Source organism: Gaeumannomyces tritici, assembly GCF_000145635.1.
Source record: "Gaeumannomyces tritici R3-111a-1 unplaced genomic scaffold supercont2.7, whole genome shotgun sequence".
Lineage (NCBI taxonomy): Eukaryota > Fungi > Ascomycota > Sordariomycetes > Magnaporthales > Magnaporthaceae > Gaeumannomyces > Gaeumannomyces tritici.
This window is the reverse complement of record NW_008804551.1, coordinates 866,118-883,513: the sequence shown is the minus strand read 5'-3', so window position 1 is coordinate 883,513 and position 17,396 is coordinate 866,118. Positions and strand designations below refer to the sequence as shown.

Sequence of the window (17,396 nt, the reverse complement as noted above, 5' to 3'; positions counted from 1 at the left end):
GGTTAAAATCTATAAACAATAAAAATGAATAAACAATGAAAATTACCGTTTAAGCAATAAAAATTAATAAAAATAAAAAGAATAGCTACGCTTTCGGGCTTCGCTAACGCCTTCACTGCTTTTTTGTGTTGTCCGAGGTACGAGTTAAAACACTAAAAAAAAAAAGCAGTGTTACTTTATTCTTTTGCCCTGAACAGCTAAAATTAAAATCAGGGCAATTTGACGGTTGCCCTCGAACGGCCGTGCAGGCGTCAAATTAGCGGAGCGGCTCCTGATTTTATAGTTATGCACCCCCCATTCGTCGATGATGCCGTGGATCATAAAAAAAGGCGTTGATACACTTGAGGATTGCTCTCAAGAGGAAGCAAATGTGCCACGACGGATAAATTAGGGTTACTAGTAGGCTCCTGCCATGTGGGTTGAATGAAGATCTGAGCATGGTTTGGCTGAGGGAGGAAGTGACGTTGAATGCGGCTCCCCCACGAACCCTGCTAACTCCACAGTGGGGCTTCGCAGGGCACCCTGCAAGCAAACTTGACCCCACCAACGGGAATGGAGACGCGTTGGCTGCGCGTCTTGCGAGACCAGTGGATTGAAGCTTTGGCCCTTGAACGACGACGTAGCCACAGCCGGCCCGCGATAGCCCTCGAGATTCCACCGCCCCGCCCGAAACCTCGCGCACTCACGCAGACGCAGTGCTCTCGCCGGCATGCCTCCATCGAGGAGGCGATCACGATCGGTCGTCGATGGTGATGGCGGTGCCGATGGGTCGGTGCGCAAACGCCAGCGCCGTCGGGAGACCGAGATAAAACCAGATTCGGACGATGGCGAGGATGAGTTCCATTCGTTCGCGCAGGACGGCGACGAGCGCGCCGGGTCGTCCCAGAGAGCCAGCGCGATCGTGGCCGCCGCCCAAAACGACTACCAGCCGGGCGCAATCCTACGAGTCACCGTAGACAACTTCGTTACCTACGAACACGCCGAGTTCTACCCAGGTCCCAACTTGAACATGGTCATCGGGCCAAACGGCACGGGAAAGAGCTCCCTGGTGTGCGCCATATGCCTCGGCTTGGGGTATAATACCAATGTTCTTGGGCGCGCAACCTCGTACGCCGAGTTCGTCAAGCACGGGAAAGACAGGGCCACTATCGAGGTAGAACTACAGAAGAGGCCAGATGACAGAAGGAATCCAATCATCAAGCTCCGAATTAATCGCGAAGACAACACTCGGCAATTCAGGCTCAACGACCAGCAGTGTGCCCTGAAGGACATACAGAAATTGATGTCTAAATTTCGCATCCAGATTGATAACCTCTGCCAGTTCCTACCTCAGGACAAGGTCGCCGAGTTTGCCGGTCTGAGCCCCATAGAGCTGCTCGGGAAGACACTTCAAGCCGCGGCGCCAGAGATCATGATGCGGCAGCAAGAGCAGCTCCGAGGCATGTATTCCAAACAAAAGGAATACCAGCGACAAGGACAAGACGAGACTGAGCGCCTCAGGATCATGGCCACAAAGCAGCAAGGCCTGCAGCCCGACGTCGAAAGGCTGCGGGAGAGGGGTGAAATCGAAAAGTCCATCAAGACCTGGGAGCGCGCCCTGATCTTGTGCTCCTACCAGGAGGCACGCCATAGACACACAGAGGCCAAGAACAAGAAAAAAGAGGCCGAGGGCAAGCTCAAACGCTTCCAGCAGGGTGCCGGCCCGGCAATGCAGGCCGTGAACGCCAAGGAGGAATACGCAAGAGCGGTCCAGGCCTGTATCCCGCCGCTCAAGCGGAAGGTGGCAGATGGCCAGAGAACGGCGAGGCAGTTGACGGACAAGATCTCCAATCTGGACGAACAGCTGAAAGATGTCAACAATCAGCGTTCAGCCTTGCGGAACGGCATCCAGAGAAAGAAGGCCGACGTTGGCGTCCACAAGGCCAAGATTGGCGAGCTGCAGCGGGAGATGAACAAGAAGGTGCCCACTTTTGACGCGGCTGACTGGAACACTCGGATTCGGGAAAAAGAACACCAATGGAGAGAGCGTGACGGCGAATCCCGCAGGCTCGAGGTGGAGGCGGGAGAGGTGTGGGCGGCCGGCAGGGAGAAGTCTCGGATGAAGACTGTGGTGCAGGGGCAGATACAGGCCCTCGATACCAGAGAAGGACAGGAGCTCAACCGCCTCGAGCAGCAGTTCCCCGACGTGGCCGCCGGCTACAAGTGGCTGACAGAGCACAAGAATGAGTTCCAAAAGGAGGTCTTTGCCCCGCCAGCGCTCAGTTGCGCAATCAAGGACCAGGCCTACTCTGACCTGGTGCAGAGTCTGCTGCAAAACGACGACTATCTGTGTTTTGTCACGCAGTGCAAGGAGGACCACACAAAGCTGAGTGACCAGTTCTACCGAACGATGGGTCTCTCGGTGAGCATTCGGACATGCTCGTCTCCACTGGATAGCTTCCGATCTCCCATGTCCTCCAACGACATCAGACGCCTGGGCCTCGATGGATTCGCAATCGACTATGTGGACGGCCCCGAGCCGGTGCTCGCCATGCTTTGTGCAGACAAAGGGCTGCACAAGTTCGGTGTCGGGAGGAGAGACATCACAGAGCAGCAATATGACCAGCTGATTCAGACCGAGAGCATCGGCAGCTTCGCCGCGGGCGGTGTCTCGTACAGAACCACGCGACGAGCCGAGTACGGTCCGCAGGCGGTCTCAACCACGACCAGCCAAATCAGGCAGGGCATGTTCTGGACTAATCAGCCTGTTGACTCGGTCGAGCAGCAACGACTGAAAGCCGAGTACAGCGAGATCATAACAGAGCTCAAGGCATTGGGGGAGCAAAAGAGTAGGCTTGACTCGCAGAAAACTGCAGCCGAAGAGAGCAAGAGGATGCTCGACGACGAGATGGTAAGATTTTTTTTTTTCCCCTCGCCCGGTCTCCTTGTCTTGGTGCGAAACTAACAAGAATGGATGCTAGAAAACACTGAGAGATGCAAAGAGCGCGCAGCAATCAGAGTTCAACAAGTGGAAGGCAATACCCAAGCAGATCGAGGATGAACAGGCCAAGGAGGCTCAAAAGAGGCGAGAGCTGGCAGATGTGCTGGGCAAAATAGATGGACTCAGCGATCAGCTCGACGAAGTGGCAGTCAAGCTGGCCGAGGCCGTGTTGGAGCTCCGGAACCACGTGACCCAGATGGAGGAGGCGTACAACGAGGTCCTCCAGGCACAGCTTCGGGCGCTCGAGGCCGAGTCGGACGCGGCGGCGCTCCGGGACAAGAACCGCGAGGTGCACCAGCTGCTGGAGGAGGGCAAGCGAGTGATAGCGGAGCTCTCGGCGCAGCAGCAGCAGGTCAAGGAGGAGGCGCAGGGGCTACAGCGCGAGGTGGCAGACGCGCTCCAGGGCCAGGGCGACGAGGAGCGGGCGCAGCTCGAGGAGCTGTACCACGGCAAGACGGCCGAGGATGTGAGCAACGAGCTCGAGGCGCAGCGGTCGCGGCTCGAGTACGTGCACGCGGCCAACCCCGAGGTGCTGCACGAGTATGACCGGCGGGCGAAGGAGATGGGGAAGTTACAGGAGCGCATGGCGCAGCGCGAGGGGCAGACGGTCCAGCTGGCGGGCGAGATCGGGCGGGTGCGCGGCGAGTGGGAGCCGCGGCTGGACGAGCTCATCGGGCGCATCAACGAGGCCTTCAGCTACAACTTTGAGCAGATCAGCTGCGCGGGCGAGGTGAGCGTGCATAAGGACGAGGACGACTTTGACCGCTGGGCCATCGAGATCCGGGTCAAGTTCCGGCCGGGCGAGGCGCTCCAGATCCTGGACCAGCACCGGCAGTCGGGCGGCGAGCGGTCCGTGAGCACAATCTTCTACCTCATGTCGCTCCAGTCCATGGCGCAGGCGCCCTTCCGCGTCGTCGACGAGATCAACCAGGGCATGGACCCGCGCAACGAGCGCATGGTGCACGAGCGCATGGTGGACATTGCCTGCGACGAGCACTCGTCGCAGTACTTCCTCATCACGCCAAAGCTGCTCACGGGCCTGCGCTACCACCCGCGCATGAAGGTGCTCTGCATCGCCTCGGGGCCCCACGTGCCCGCCGGCAACAGGAAGGTGGACTTTGGGAGCTTTGTCAAGATCAAGCGGCGGCTGTTGGCTGCCGCGTCGTAGGGGATTTTTGTTGTTCTTTTTTTGGGGTCACATCTACAGGCTTGTCTGGTGTGTTTTTGTACGTGCTATTATAATGCTAGTAGCTTCTGGAACGGGCAGGTCTGGGCTAGTTAGTGTTGGAGACGACGGGTTTGGGAATAGGGATTTGTCCATGATATCCATCTTCAGTTTACGCCATTTCTGTTTTTTTTTTTTTTCGTGTGTGTTTTCTTTTTACGATGCGGCGTTATCTAACTATAGGTTGCTGTTCTTCTTTTGTCGTCAGTCCTTCCTACCTAGCGAGATACAGTGCTCCGGGCCCGCGAGCTCAACACCAAGACAACTTCCGAGGCATCCCATCCATCCTTCGGATCCTAGATGCTCACCGCCTGGCCTCGCATCTGGACAACAAGACGGACTCTCGTGACAACGTTGATAGTAGCCACAAGCCCTCACATTACGTGGCCTCCCAAGTCCGAGCTGATGGGTCGTGCTAGATAATACAAGTAGTAAGACCGCGGGGACACGATGCTCCGCCACGTCTGCCAGTTGGCGAGGGAGTGCGCAGAGAGCAGCGCTAGCGATCTGACACGTCTTCTCCGGCCTTCCCGGAACAGAAGCGAGCAGGACAAAAAAAAAAAGAGTCATCGCCGTCGACCCGCACCACTCACTCACTCCCTCACTCACCAACCTAAGCTCGGGCATACGAGCAGCAGCCCGAGCCTCCCGCCAGACACGGCGAGGGGTGTGTGTGTGAAGGATCAGAGTGGTGGATGGCGGTGCCGATGGTGATGATGATGGCGGATGACGCGCCCGCGGCTTTTTTTTTTTGTTCTCTCTCTCTCCCTCTCTCGGCGCTGCTGGCCCCACGCCTTCTATCAGCCCCGTAGCAAAAAGAGGGCGGCGTGTGTGTGTGTGTGTGTGTCCGCTCCTCACTTGGCACAACGCCCGCGCGGTTTCCCTCACCGTCGTCCGAGCTGATGAGACGCAGTGGGGGACCGACCTACCGCTTGCGCGTGCGGCCTTGTTATGGGCCACCCGGGCGGCCGGGTTCACGGCGGCGCAACAACCCCCGTTTGGATCTGGATATAGCCCTGCTTTCACGTCGTTTGTTGTTTGTTGTTGGCCCGCCTACCATGCTGCCGCCCTTTTTGGTCATGTTTATATCCCCGATCCACCACCACACCTTGTGATCATGATGGGGAAAATGCTCTCATCAGCCCCGTCGTTGGTGGTGGGTCGTCGTCGGTGTGTGTGTCGGGTATCCAGATGGGGCTCGTTGCTACCAGGTAGTGCAGCCAAGGCCAGCCAAACGGCTAGCGGCTTACTGGCTGGTTGCCTTGTGTGTGGGGTGTACTATGCTACAGATGTCACGCCGTGAGCCCGTCGTGAATGGCGTGCCAGCCACCCCAACCAACCATCCAACCCCCAGCTCGGGGATGCGGCCTCGGCTCGGAGGGGATGGGAATTACGCCGAGGGTGCATGGCAACATGAAGCAAAACTGGAACCATGACGATGGGTGCAGGATTGGACATTGGGCGTTCTAGACTAGACACCCATGCAAAAAGCAGCTGGAGATAATCCTCCGGCCGTCGGGTGGTGGTGGTGAGAGGGTCTCTCCACAAGTGGCCTGGTCGTGAAATTCAAATCGCCAAACACGCACACGCATGCACACGCACACAAACACACAGACCAACACTGCACCAGAGCCGGAAACACCCCCCCGTTGTGACTCACTCGGCCAGCCACCACACACCATATGGCGCTTCTGGTTTTTTTTTTTCTGCTGCATTCACGTAAATTCCAAGAAACGGGCCCCACCGCCCTGAAGTGAACAAAAGACGGAAAGAAGAAAGTTGGTCACGGGGGAACTGGTGGCGCCGCTGATCCGGCTGCTTCCTTTGGAGAAGGCCCGGAAAACTCACCGAAAGTGGGGAGAGGTGAGGGAAGCCTGTAATGAGCCTTTTGGCGGGCTAGACTTGCGGCTTATTGCTGTTGGCGAAATACAGTAAAGTCAGCCACGTCTTCAAAAAACCATGGGCGGATCGTCAGGGGTGGGGAAGCGGTCCAATCCTGCGCTCTTGTCCTGTGTGTGGTTGCTCCATGTCGCCAGCTCGGGGGTGGCGACTTGCTCTGTTCGCTCTCGTAGGGAGGAGGATGCTTGCAGATGCTGTTGGTCACAGGAGTGGTTTTGTTAGGCGGCGGGGACGACACATGGCGAGAAGCAGGACGCCAAGAGAAACTCCATAGGACAACACAAGACAAAGAAACCACATCGACGACCCACCCGGCATCACCAAAGCGTCACCAGTCATCAAGCCAAAAGATGGTCAGTTGCGGGAACCGTTTTTGACTCTCTGGGAAAGCTCTCTCTCATCTTGCTGCTACCTAGGTATTTCCTAAGAACTGAAAACGACGGCGCCGAAGAGGGAGATAAATGATGGGGGCTTGGAGGGGGTGGGGAGATGACGAGGGGGGGAGGTTTGCTTGCCTGTCTGCCTGACTTTTTGCTGTCTCGGCAAGTAATCACAAGTGAAGACCAAAGAAACAAGTGTACTCAAAGCCGATGTGGCCTGGAAGTCATGGGTAGGGGTGGGCACCAGTCTCGTGGGAGACCCGTCCTCTTCTTTCTCCCCGTTTGATTCGGTCTTGTCAGCTTGTGTTTTGGGCTTGAAAATCTCGTCGCGCGCAAGGCAAAAAAGGCAAGAGTAATGGAAAATCCACGCGACCGAGCCACAGAGCTTGGCAGGTGTTCAGTATTATCCGGGTCCTGCTGTGTATGCCCGTTTTCTGTGTCTCGTGGGTGCTTCAGGGGATAGCTGTCGAGCCCGGGCGAGAAACGGTCCAAGGGAAAGTCAGGGGCCGTCGAGAATCGTCGCGCGCGCACGCTGGGCGGCTCGCATCGTTCCTCGCTCGTCCCCTTGTTTTCTCTTCTACATCGTCTCCTCCCCCTTGCTCCTAGCGCCCCCTTACATCCCCGTCTGTGTAAGACTGGACAAAGTTCCACCTCCCCCCACCTCCACCATTCTTCCTATGCGTGTGTTCCCTCTCCCACGACGGACTATCAATGCGGAGAATCCCCGGCTGGTGCCAATAAACGAGTGAAATGCAAAACGACCAAGGAAATTTGATTAGCAAGGCATTCGAGACACCACAGGCTGTGCGCGTGCTCGGAAAATCAGACCCCAGACACCACCCTTCTCATCCCTTTCCTACATCGTACACAGGGACATTTAAACTGACAAGACATCAACTGACTCCCGCTCTTGACTGTCTGCCGCTTGCCAAACTGTGGAGCGCCCTGATCCCCAGGTTTGTCTGATATGCTTTGTTTGCGTGTCCCAACACCGACGCCGGTCCACAGAGGAAATTCCCCAGAGGATGGCTGCATGCAAAAGTAAAGAAGAAACAGCCAAGAGGCCGTTTTTGCCGCCCTTTTTGGACCTCGACGACCTTTGTAGAGCTCCCGGCATCGCAGTGAGCCCCGGTAAAAAGTCTGCCGAGGCTGTGGTATCAAAAAAAACACCAGCGCCCCAAAAGCTCCGTCACCGCGAAACACCGCTGGATATGACGTTAGGGAAAAATGGAATGATATACTATCACAGTAGGATGCGTACTGGCTCAGTAGCATGACAACGTCAAAGCCCTCAGTTGAGGATACCCTCCCACATCCCAGGCCCGCCAATGCCGCCCACGGCAGGGTGCAGCGACGAGATAGGGAATTGTTGGGCAGCCTCTGTCGAGCAGCAGACACGCTTGCGCGAGTCGGACCGTATGACCGAGCCGCGGAGGAGCGGCTCGCTCGTCATGGGTGCAAGTCTGGGGCGGACCAACGAGCCCGTCCAGCCGTTCTGCCGGGAGAAGGTCGGCTTCGTCTCGGGTTGACTCCGCGACAGTTCCGGGCGCCCTAAAAGGCCCCTGACATTGTCTTGCAAGCTGATGTCGATGGACTGGGGCCGGCTGCGCTTCGAGCCGGTGCGCGGCACGGGGGCGGGCAGGTGCATGGGAGGGGCCGCCTGGTAGTTGTGGAGCTCCTGCAGAGCGCGAGCAGCAGCATCGTCGTCCATCTCGCCAGCCTTGCGGGCCAGCGGCGTCTCCATTGACATGGCGCACAGATCCTTGCCCACGGGGCCGCTGTAGGGCTCGGGCGACGACGACCTGTCGCAGTTCTCCTCGTAATCCTCGGGGACCGAAGCAATGGTGGGCCTCATGCTCAACCTTTCACTGCACTGCTTCGCGTACCTGCATCGCGCCTGTACATCCAGTTTGGTAGACGGCGCGCTGGCAAGTGACGAAGCAGACGAAATGGAAGAGGAGCGTGATGTCCGGGACGAGTCCGAGATCATGGATTCGGGCGAGGAGGCGGTGGAGATGGTGTTGGCGAGCGACGACCGACGAGCAGTGAAGTAGCTCTGAGGGGATGAGGTCATGGGAGCAGCCCAGGGAGCGTAGGTTGTCGACCCGGCGCACGAGGCCTGTGCCATGGCAAGGCTCATCGACGGCGCGCCACGGAGCAGGTGCGATGCAGCATTCGCGGCAGGAGTGCTGTATGCGCTGGACTGGGGCGTGAGGCGTGGGGTAGGGAGAAGACCAAGGGCGGGAGCGAGACGGCCGGGAGTATATACAGTGGCCGGTGCGGGCTCCATAACCATGGGCGTGTACGACTTGGGAGTCGGGAGCAGAAACTCGGGTGAATCGCCGCCAAAGCCGCACGGTCTGTCCGAGGGGGACGTCGAGTACAGGGACCGGGGCGGCGAGGAGGAGAGTTCGAGGGATGCGGTTGCCGGTTGCGACGGAGGCGCGAGGTCATCGAGGTTGTCCAGCTCGGGAGTGAGCTTCAAGACGATGTTTCTGAAGTCCTCGCACTGCTTGTCGAAGAGTCTCTGGGCGGCACCGCCGGGAGATGGCGGCTGCGACGGCGTGAACTTCATGACGCAATCGGTCCAGCGGTTGTAGACCTCGTTAGTGATGTGCAGCTTCCAGTTCACGGCGAGCAGAAACGCCATCTCGTTCTGGTTGATCTCCTGGGTCGCGAGGCCCGAGATCTTGCTCCAGGCACGAGCCGAGTAGTTGCGATCCTGCAGGTACTTGGAGGCGAGGATGAGCGCAGCAAGGAACATGCGGCGGCCGCACTGAAGCGCGCGGCTGGCATGGCAGTCCTCGGGCTGCTCCATGGTAAAGTCATGCGCCGGCACATGGGCCTTGATCAAGATCAGGTAGTACAAGGCAACCTGCAGGGTCGAGAAGCTCGTGCGGGACCTGCGCAGAGTCTCCTGGATAAAAGTGCGCAGAGGCAGGACGCTGTTGCTTGCCTCTGAGCGGCAAATCACCGAAGAGGTGGGCCAAATAGCCTCGACGATCTGGGTGGACGAATCTGTAGCAAGCAGAGTAAGTAGATGCACTTGCCGTGCTTTGGCATCGCCAATGCAGCCTGCCATAGTTGCTTACCGACGAGGTTATCAACAAAGTTGACCTTGCGGTCGGCCTGGCGGACGAGCGATGGCGGGCATCCTGAGCGTGCCGTCGAGCAGCTGGTCGAGCGGCGGGGGTTTTGGCGCAGCTCGGCAGGGATGGGGATTTCGGGGCGCAAGGTCGTGGTTTGTTGTTGTTGAGCGGCTGATCGGTAGTCGAATTTCAGGTGGGCTTCAGTGGTGGAGCTGAAGTCGAATGTTTGCACGCGGCGAAGGCTGCGGCGGTAGGAGTCGCACGAGTCCGAGTCGACAGACGTGGCGGAACTGGCATCGGACTTTTGTGAGACGGCGTCGGACCAGCCCGACGAGATCGAGGCCGAGGTCGTTTGGGAGGAAGTGCTGCAGAGACTGGACGCGTACTGCGTCGCAATGTAATAGGCGCTATACTCGGGCTCGGATCGCGGGGCGAGGGCAGCGGGCAGCACATGCTCGTCGCACCTCATCTTGGAGATAGTGGTGGTTGATGTATGGGGAGGATGGTGGTTGAAGAGGTGCGTGGTAAAAAGTACTAGATGATGGATTGGAGATAAAAACCTCCAGTCGCCGCCGCTATGTGGCAGTGTTAACCGATGGACCGTCGAGTGTTGACCGAAATCGAAGCGCTATCGAGAAGGAAGCCCGGCAAGAGACAGAGACCGCATTAATTAAAAGGAAGTCTCGGTACTGTTGTTAAGCTGACTGTCGCGGGAGCGAGGTGGGTGACGCCGAGGTAGCCTAGACAAAGGATCCCTGGGCGGCGATTTCGGTAGTGGTCACACCGGAGAACAAAGCGGAGGAGGCGGCGACTGGAGAAAACGAGGTTTGCGCAAGAGGCATCGCGTGAAACCTATGACTGAGTGGAGATGTCCCCTGAGGGGGGTGGAAAGAAAGAGGAGAAAAGGTGGGAAAAGTCAGGCGTGATAAAGATACAGGACGCGGGTCAGTGTTGAAGCATCAACACGAGCGGTTGCTATATCATCAGGGTATCGCGCTCGGCTGGAGATGTCACGATCGGGACAGTCGGCCGAGCTGCACGTCACGTCGGCGTGATGCAGGTACGTGTTTTCGGGAGGGTGGCGGCGGGCCAGGCAGTCGGCAGGGTTGTCGGGCTTGTTATGTGTCTGCTGTGGCTTGGCAGACTTCCCGGACACACATGCACCAACACAAGAGAGCGATGTTCCGAGGGTCGATGCCCTTTATCGTCAGCGCCGGTGACGGTGACTCTTCTTGTTGTCTTGGTGGTGTGTATTGCTGGCTTCAGGGGGCGGCGGCCAGGTAGACCAGCAGTGACCAGGGAGGACGGGTAGTTGGGACCTTAGTTGGGACCTTAGTTGGGGCCAGGGGGGTGGAGAGAGGCAAGGCAGTGACTCCTCCTGGGTGTCCGATGTTAGGAGCGTGAATGGCGAAGCGGAGTGGCGACACCGCGGGACCAAAGGCAACCGACTGTTGCCGCTGGACTGGCTGGCTGGGCTGGGTTGGCTGAGTGTCGCTGGGCGCCAAAAATGGGGCAAGCTGGGACAGGTGGCTCCAACTGGCGGTGGTGTGACAAGGGCCCCGGCGGAAGCCTGGACAGTGGGCCCCTTTCAAAAGAGTGTGGCGAGTGAATGACGGGGGGTGACGGGCTGAGCGGTCATCCGTGGGTGTGTGACTGACCCAACCCTGGGAAACCGCGATCCTCCAGCGGGCAGTGAGATGCTTGCCTCGGGTGCGCTTTTGCGTCTCCAGGCCGTTGTCTAGGATGATTGTGGTGTGAGGAGGAGGCTGCCAGGCGGATGATACGAACTAGGCTGCAGAAGTTATAAATGGCGATGTTGCTCTAGGCCGAAATGCGAGCTCCTTCTGTTTTCGCAGGGTGCAAGTGAATGCCGCGCGAATACAGAGGCCAACTCGGAAGGAGAGGGAGTGAGAAAACGTCGCGGCGGAAAGGAACCACGGAGACGGCAGAATGAATGGCGAATCAAAAGAATAGGTAGACCAGAATAAAGGCTGGGGGGAAAGGAGGCACCGAGCAGAAAACTGAGCGGGAATATTAGAAGAGAATAACCAGAGGGATAAACAAAAAAGGGGAAAAGAAAATGAACAGCAAAAGCCCTCTCGTTTTCTGATACACTTTTTTTATTTTTCAATGCGCTTTTTGGGGTCTTTCAAGCAGACTGCAAGAGTCGCTTTATGGGTTCAATGGGCGTAATCGAACATGGCAACGGTTCGATGAGGGGAGAAAAGGGTGGGAAGTGCGCCTGGCGATTGATCGAGGGCGCTGGGACAGTTTTGAACATCTGTAATACTGCAGTACCCGTCCGTCTGCCCACCTGGAAATGGCGGGCTGCTGCAACCTCCACTGCAGGGTGGGCTGGCAGCACAAGGCGTTTGACGGAGGCGTCGCTGCGCTTGGTTGGATGGCGTGTGTGGGCTGCACACTGGCGAATCCGGCCGGCCTGATTGGACGGGCGCGCCCAGCCTCTGGCATGGGGAGCATGGGTCGAGGGAGGAGAAGGTCGGGTGTGCGGTGGTGTGGCACTGTGGCCAGCATTTGGGACCTGATCAATTCCCACCCGATCCAATCCAACACGCCTACCCCCTGGCCCAGCACAATTTGGCACAGTTCCCGTGTCTGGCCCCGCCCCATTTGATGATACTTCCGGATCCAGCTTAGCGTTTAGAGTCACCCTGCACGCAATGTACTGTGGTATCCCTCTTTCCTTCTGGGTTCTTGTTTGCACGATTACGATGACGGCGAGGAACGGAACCGACGGGAGAAGGGGAGAAGGATCGAGAAGGTCTTCGTTCGTGTGAGGGAGTGGTGATATCTCCATGACTTCCAGCCGGTCCTGCCCAACGCAAATTTCAAGAGGGGTTCTGTCTAGACCAGACTCCAGCGGATTCCGAGCAGGGCGGTAAGACCCGAGCTCGCCGGAGAGCCCGTCTTGAGGCAGCAAAAGTACAGGTCAACTCTTTACGCCCGCAACCCGGGTGGGGATAGGGTCTCGACGCGCATGTACCGCAGGAGTCTGACGGGGAACCCGAGAAAAACGAGAAGCGCATCGCCTACCTCTGCCTATGCTCGCACTCTAGGTCTCCTCATCGCTCACATTATCGCCATAGCACCCATGGTTACCCGGCATCTGACGCTGTGGAATGGGCAAACGGCAGATCGCGTGATTGCAAAAAATGCGCGGTCCCGTTATCTTTTTGGGTGAACACATCACACAAGGAGGCACCGATCAAGTCCGTCGTTTCTTTGTCTCTCGCGTGGCGGGCGATACCAACAGGAATCTCGCACCAGCTGAGGTCAAACTCGCCACGGTGGACCACCACACCGCACACAACAAATATCGCACTATTGGAGAGAGACAATTTTCCGCCTCGTCATTCGTGGCAAGCTTTTCCGGTCCGGCTGTGTGGTTATTCGAGAATTCGCCATCAGCAAGCGAGGGAAAAAAAAAAAAAGAAAAAAAGGAGCCATGGTTGAGAGCTAAACCGCGCACCATTGATGGCCACGAAGACGGGGAGGTGGTGTGTGCTGGGCGAATGGGGGGGTGGTCCGGTGGGCCTCGCACTACCCTATCAACCAACACTCGATCCCCTCATTTTTGGTTAAGGTTTGTGACGCACTCGCTGGGTGAAAAGGCTTTGTCTTTGTGCGTGCGGTGGGGATGATGAAGACGACACCACGATCTCGATGCCAGTGGGTGGTGTGTATCTGTGTCGGTGTGTCTGTGTGTGTGCCGCTTCCTACTACGCTGGCCTTGAAGTGGAAAACCGGCACGGGTCGATCGATGGCTGCGCTACCTACCTCATCGCCTCAGTATGCGGGGACTTGCTCTGGTTTGTGCTGTGCACCCAGAGGCCTCGTCGAGGCTCAGCCGTCAGCCGGCAAAGCAGGGTCCAAGCCGGCAGGCGGTTCTCTATCAGCCAAATATAGGTATATCTTGAATCATGGATCCCTCTTCCCCGCGTGGTGTGTTAGTGGACTGACCGCGCAGGCCACACAGCCCGGCGTCATGCGTTCTCGAGATCTAGAATCGGGATTCTGTTATGCTGCCTCCTGACATCGCTGTGGCCGTCAAAAGACGAGGGGGGAAAAATCAATGGAGGAGAGAAGATCAGCCAGGCACGGACTGCGGCGGGTTGCGCCCTCCACACAGGCTCTGCTAACAGCCTACAGACTCGTTTATTCGTTGGAGCTCTCGTCCATGACCATAATGCTGAGTCTGCACATACGTATCAAGTGCATTACTTTCTATGCTGGCCACATATCTGCCTGACGTCTTAGAAACCGCTATTTTGCCTGTCTGAAGGGAGCGAGCCAACTAACCAACCGACCCCGGCGAATGCATTTCTCGGGATTGCATATTGCTGGGCGCTGCTATCCGCGGCGCCGGGTCTCGAGACACAGTCGGAGGCGATCAAGCCGGCACTTGGACGGGCCCTCCAAAAAAAACGTGTTGAGACGTTGTCGACTCCTGGCCTTGTTACGTGTCCCACAAGGACCCCACCAAAGCACGAGTGTTTTCGGGCGAGTGACACCAGTCGCCCGCCGCTGTGTTCTTTTGGGTAGGAGGTGACGCCGGGGGAGGTCATCCACCATGCAAGAACCCTCATGCGGCACTTGGCTGAAGCAATTGTTTGACGAGGCAGCGATGGCGGTCCCCGGGAATGCAAAAAGACAAGACGCAGACGTAGACAGTCAGAGACGTGTGCTTCTCTACTGGTCTCCCAGACTTGCGCCGCCTGGGGGTCCACGACGTGCGCCGTGCCCGTTGCCGTGGCGAGCGCAGCCAGCCGTTGCCTCGAAGGGGGCAGCCAGACAATCCAGATAGCACTCGCAGGCCATGCAAGTCCCGACGACGCCCTGCCTGCTCGCGCGCGTCCAAAACGAGTTAGCCCGCATATGATGCGTGACCAAGCCTGCATGTAGCGGTCTATCTGGCCCCGCCCTAGACGTGTCGGGCGGGCCGATTAGGCTCCATGAGCGCTGCGTCAGACTTTTGCCCCTCCTCCCTTCTGCTTGGTTCTTGCAACTGGTGGTGCGGTGTTGGCAACGCAACGCCCGCAGAAAAACACCGGGACAGCGCCACACACACCCCAAGAAACAGCCGGCAACCAGCAGCCAGCAGCGTCACGGCCAGCCACTGACACGAGAGATCCGGAATCGCGATCCAGGGCATGGCAGACAGCATGGGGGCCCAAGGAGCGCGAGGGAGGGGGGAAGGGAACGAAGTTTTGCTTGGAGGACAATGCCTTGCGCAAGAGGCTGCAGCCATCCACGTCGCTAGCCTTACTGCATCACATATGGCTTGGCCCATCAGGGCGGGCGTAAACAGAGGGGGAAGTAGCGGCATGACGGTGCCACGGTGCTCGTCCAAAGGCCGTCCGTCTGCCTTCGCCAGTCGCACCTCTCCTCTCCTCTCAAGCAATCCCGTTCAGGGGCGGACGCCGGAAGCGAGGGCTCTCGACAGGTCCCAAGACTTCCCGCCGCTGGTATGCAATGCGATCCTTTTTGACTGCCTGCCAACCTTGCCGCCTGCAAACTGCACGCACACGGACACACATACCACACACATACCACACTTGCACTCGCACACACACACAACACATACACGCACGCACGCGCACGCACAGCAGCGTCCTTCCTCCTCTCCCATCCACTCGGTCGAATCGAACCATCGGGAGTAAGCAGGCCGCTTGATTGGGCCAGCCGAAGCTTCCGATTCGGGAGTTGGCGTCGGCTTTGCCTCGACTCCAGCCACCCGCCAACCAAGTCCGATCCTTTACTACGCAGCCCGGATAGAATATTGGTGGCATGGCGGCTTGCCGAAGCCAGCTCTCCAACTTGAACCGTGAGTCCTGCTGCCAGCAAACTGGCAAACACAAGGCGACCAACCACCAGGGAACGATAGCTTGATGCAGCAGACGGGCACCCCGCAGGTGCGGGCAACAGCAATCCTGCTCATCCCTACCGCTCCGTTGGCTCTCGTGCACAGTAAGTCGAAGCCTTGGGAGAAGGGAGACCGGGCTGTTGGCAATCCTCCCACGTTCCTGCCCCTCCTCTCCCGTCGGGGGACATTTGGACCCCACACCACTTCCGTCCCAAGCTCGCAAGACAACGGCCAATAAGGCGGCGTCTTGCAGCATTGAAGCCTTTCTTTCAACCCAGCCCCTCTTTTCCCGACCCACCGCCACCCCCTGTCTGGTGCGCTCGATGGAAAGAAAAGACGGAACAAGAAAAATCGGCGGGCGAGAGTGTGAGTCAACGTCACTCTGCTGTCGGCATCCATAGCGGGCTGTGGCTATTGCACACTTTTTCACGGTTGTCATGGACAGATGTGCGACGGCGAGGGATCCATGAGAGACGAGGCCTCCCCGATCGTGCGGCGCGTATCGATACGGCGTAGCCAAGTCCACACGGACGTCGCCATCGCCATCTCTTTTGGGGCTTTGTGGAGCAGAGCGGGGCCTCAGACAGTCTGGGCGTGCACTGCCCACGCTCGGAATTGTTATGCCGATTTAGACGGTTTCAAGATGCCCTCCCTTTTCGCGACAGGAGAGAGCAACGCTGGCCAACGTCGTATTACTGTGGTGGCCGCAACAGATCCTGGCTGGAAAAAAAGAGAGGGAAAAAAAAAAAGCTAACCCACCATGGATGGATGTCGCTGGCTGTGCCTCTCAAAAGGGAATAGGGGGCCACGGCGTCGGCGGCGGCGAGGGCGACAATGGCCGCAAATGAGGGCCCAGGCGCTGTTCGACCCAAGCCGGCCGCTACGCCATGCGGTCCTCAGCCAAAGGGTCACCACACCCATCGCGACGGCCACCTAACCCAAGACCACCCACCACCCACCACCCCCTCGTGGTCCCCTGAGTCATCCGTGGATCCCTCGCAAGAACGATGGAATGGGGGGCAACAGTAGGTATCGGACTAATCGGATGCCGTCGTCCAACAAATGCCACCTTCTGCAAGACCCTCACAGCTCTCGTAACATGGCAACCAGTCGCTGATGCCTGGCGGGGCGGCGGCCCTGGCTAGCGCGGGGCCACGCCGGTCCTTGAGCCTGACCATCCTAGTCAGGATCGGGACCTGGCCGTGATGCCGTGTCTCAAAATCGACGGCTGGTCATGAGAGGGAATACGTGACGGACTATTCCGTGCACCGTTCTAGAAGCTATCTCCGAGCGGGTCTGCCTCCTCCAAGGTCCAGTTTCTGCTCCTTCCAAGGTGACCCCCCCTCCCGCCTGATCGGTGATCGATGTCAGATGCCGGCTGGCGACCTGTCCTCTCTCAGCACATCTTTGCCGAATCCAGAGTGGTTATATCGTGACAAGTAAAATACGGAGGGTGGGCGAGGGACACGCACGACAGCGATGATCGAAAAGGCTCAGCTTGGTCGAGCCGCGAACCATCTCTCGAGAACGCGATTGCCGTGGTGCCCATGTCAGCAATGAGCAAATCCCTTGAGGGCGCGTTGACCAATCCGGACGTCGACACCATTGAGCTGAAATGAGACAGCCTCGCCGTGTCAGTAAGGAGAGAGTTGCATACATCCCTTTGCAAACCTTCTTTTTTTTTTTTTTTTTTTTTTCTCTCCTTTGTATCTTTTACGTCGTCTTCCCCACCACCATCACGGGGCGTGAAGCCGCCGCGCCCGCCACATATGCACATACATGCATCCCACCGTAATGTAGTAAACCAAGGACACGAGGGGTTTATTGGCGGATGTAGTAAACAACCCAACCCCGCAACTATCGCCAATCCTCGGATGCCTTTTTTCTTTCGTCATTTCTGCCCCAGTTGTGTGTGTGTGTGTGTGTGTGTGGTGGCGGC

General features: G+C 57.9%; 4 protein-coding genes across 4 annotated transcripts; 2 read left to right on the top strand and 2 right to left on the bottom strand.

Annotated features, from left to right (window-relative positions):
* The first annotated feature begins 587 nt into the window (after nucleotides 1-587).
* Nucleotides 588-4,358, top strand: GGTG_11619 (hypothetical protein). Its single transcript, XM_009229510.1, has 2 exons — nucleotides 588-2,890; nucleotides 2,961-4,358. The coding sequence occupies exons 1-2, from the start codon at nucleotides 710-712 to the stop codon at nucleotides 4,146-4,148; spliced, it is 3,369 nt and encodes a 1,122-aa protein (XP_009227774.1). The 5' UTR covers nucleotides 588-709; the 3' UTR covers nucleotides 4,149-4,358.
* A 3,417-nt stretch (nucleotides 4,359-7,775) lies between these two features.
* GGTG_11618 (hypothetical protein) lies at nucleotides 7,776-10,042 on the bottom strand (the record flags this gene model as incomplete). Its single annotated transcript, XM_009229509.1, has 2 exons — nucleotides 7,776-9,502; nucleotides 9,577-10,042. 2 exons carry the CDS (start codon nucleotides 10,040-10,042, stop codon nucleotides 7,776-7,778), a joined length of 2,193 nt encoding a protein of 730 aa, XP_009227773.1.
* Nucleotides 10,043-10,835: 793 nt separating this feature from the next.
* GGTG_11617 (hypothetical protein) lies at nucleotides 10,836-12,108 on the bottom strand (the record flags this gene model as incomplete). The annotated part of the gene is made up of 2 exons (XM_009229508.1): nucleotides 10,836-11,360; nucleotides 11,872-12,108. 2 exons carry the CDS (start codon nucleotides 12,106-12,108, stop codon nucleotides 10,836-10,838), a joined length of 762 nt encoding a protein of 253 aa, XP_009227772.1.
* A 4,183-nt stretch (nucleotides 12,109-16,291) lies between these two features.
* GGTG_11616 (hypothetical protein) lies at nucleotides 16,292-16,695 on the top strand (the record flags this gene model as incomplete). Its single annotated transcript, XM_009229507.1, has 2 exons — nucleotides 16,292-16,482; nucleotides 16,641-16,695. The coding sequence occupies 2 exons, from the start codon at nucleotides 16,292-16,294 to the stop codon at nucleotides 16,693-16,695; spliced, it is 246 nt and encodes an 81-aa protein (XP_009227771.1).
* Between the last annotated feature and the right edge of the window lie 701 nt (nucleotides 16,696-17,396).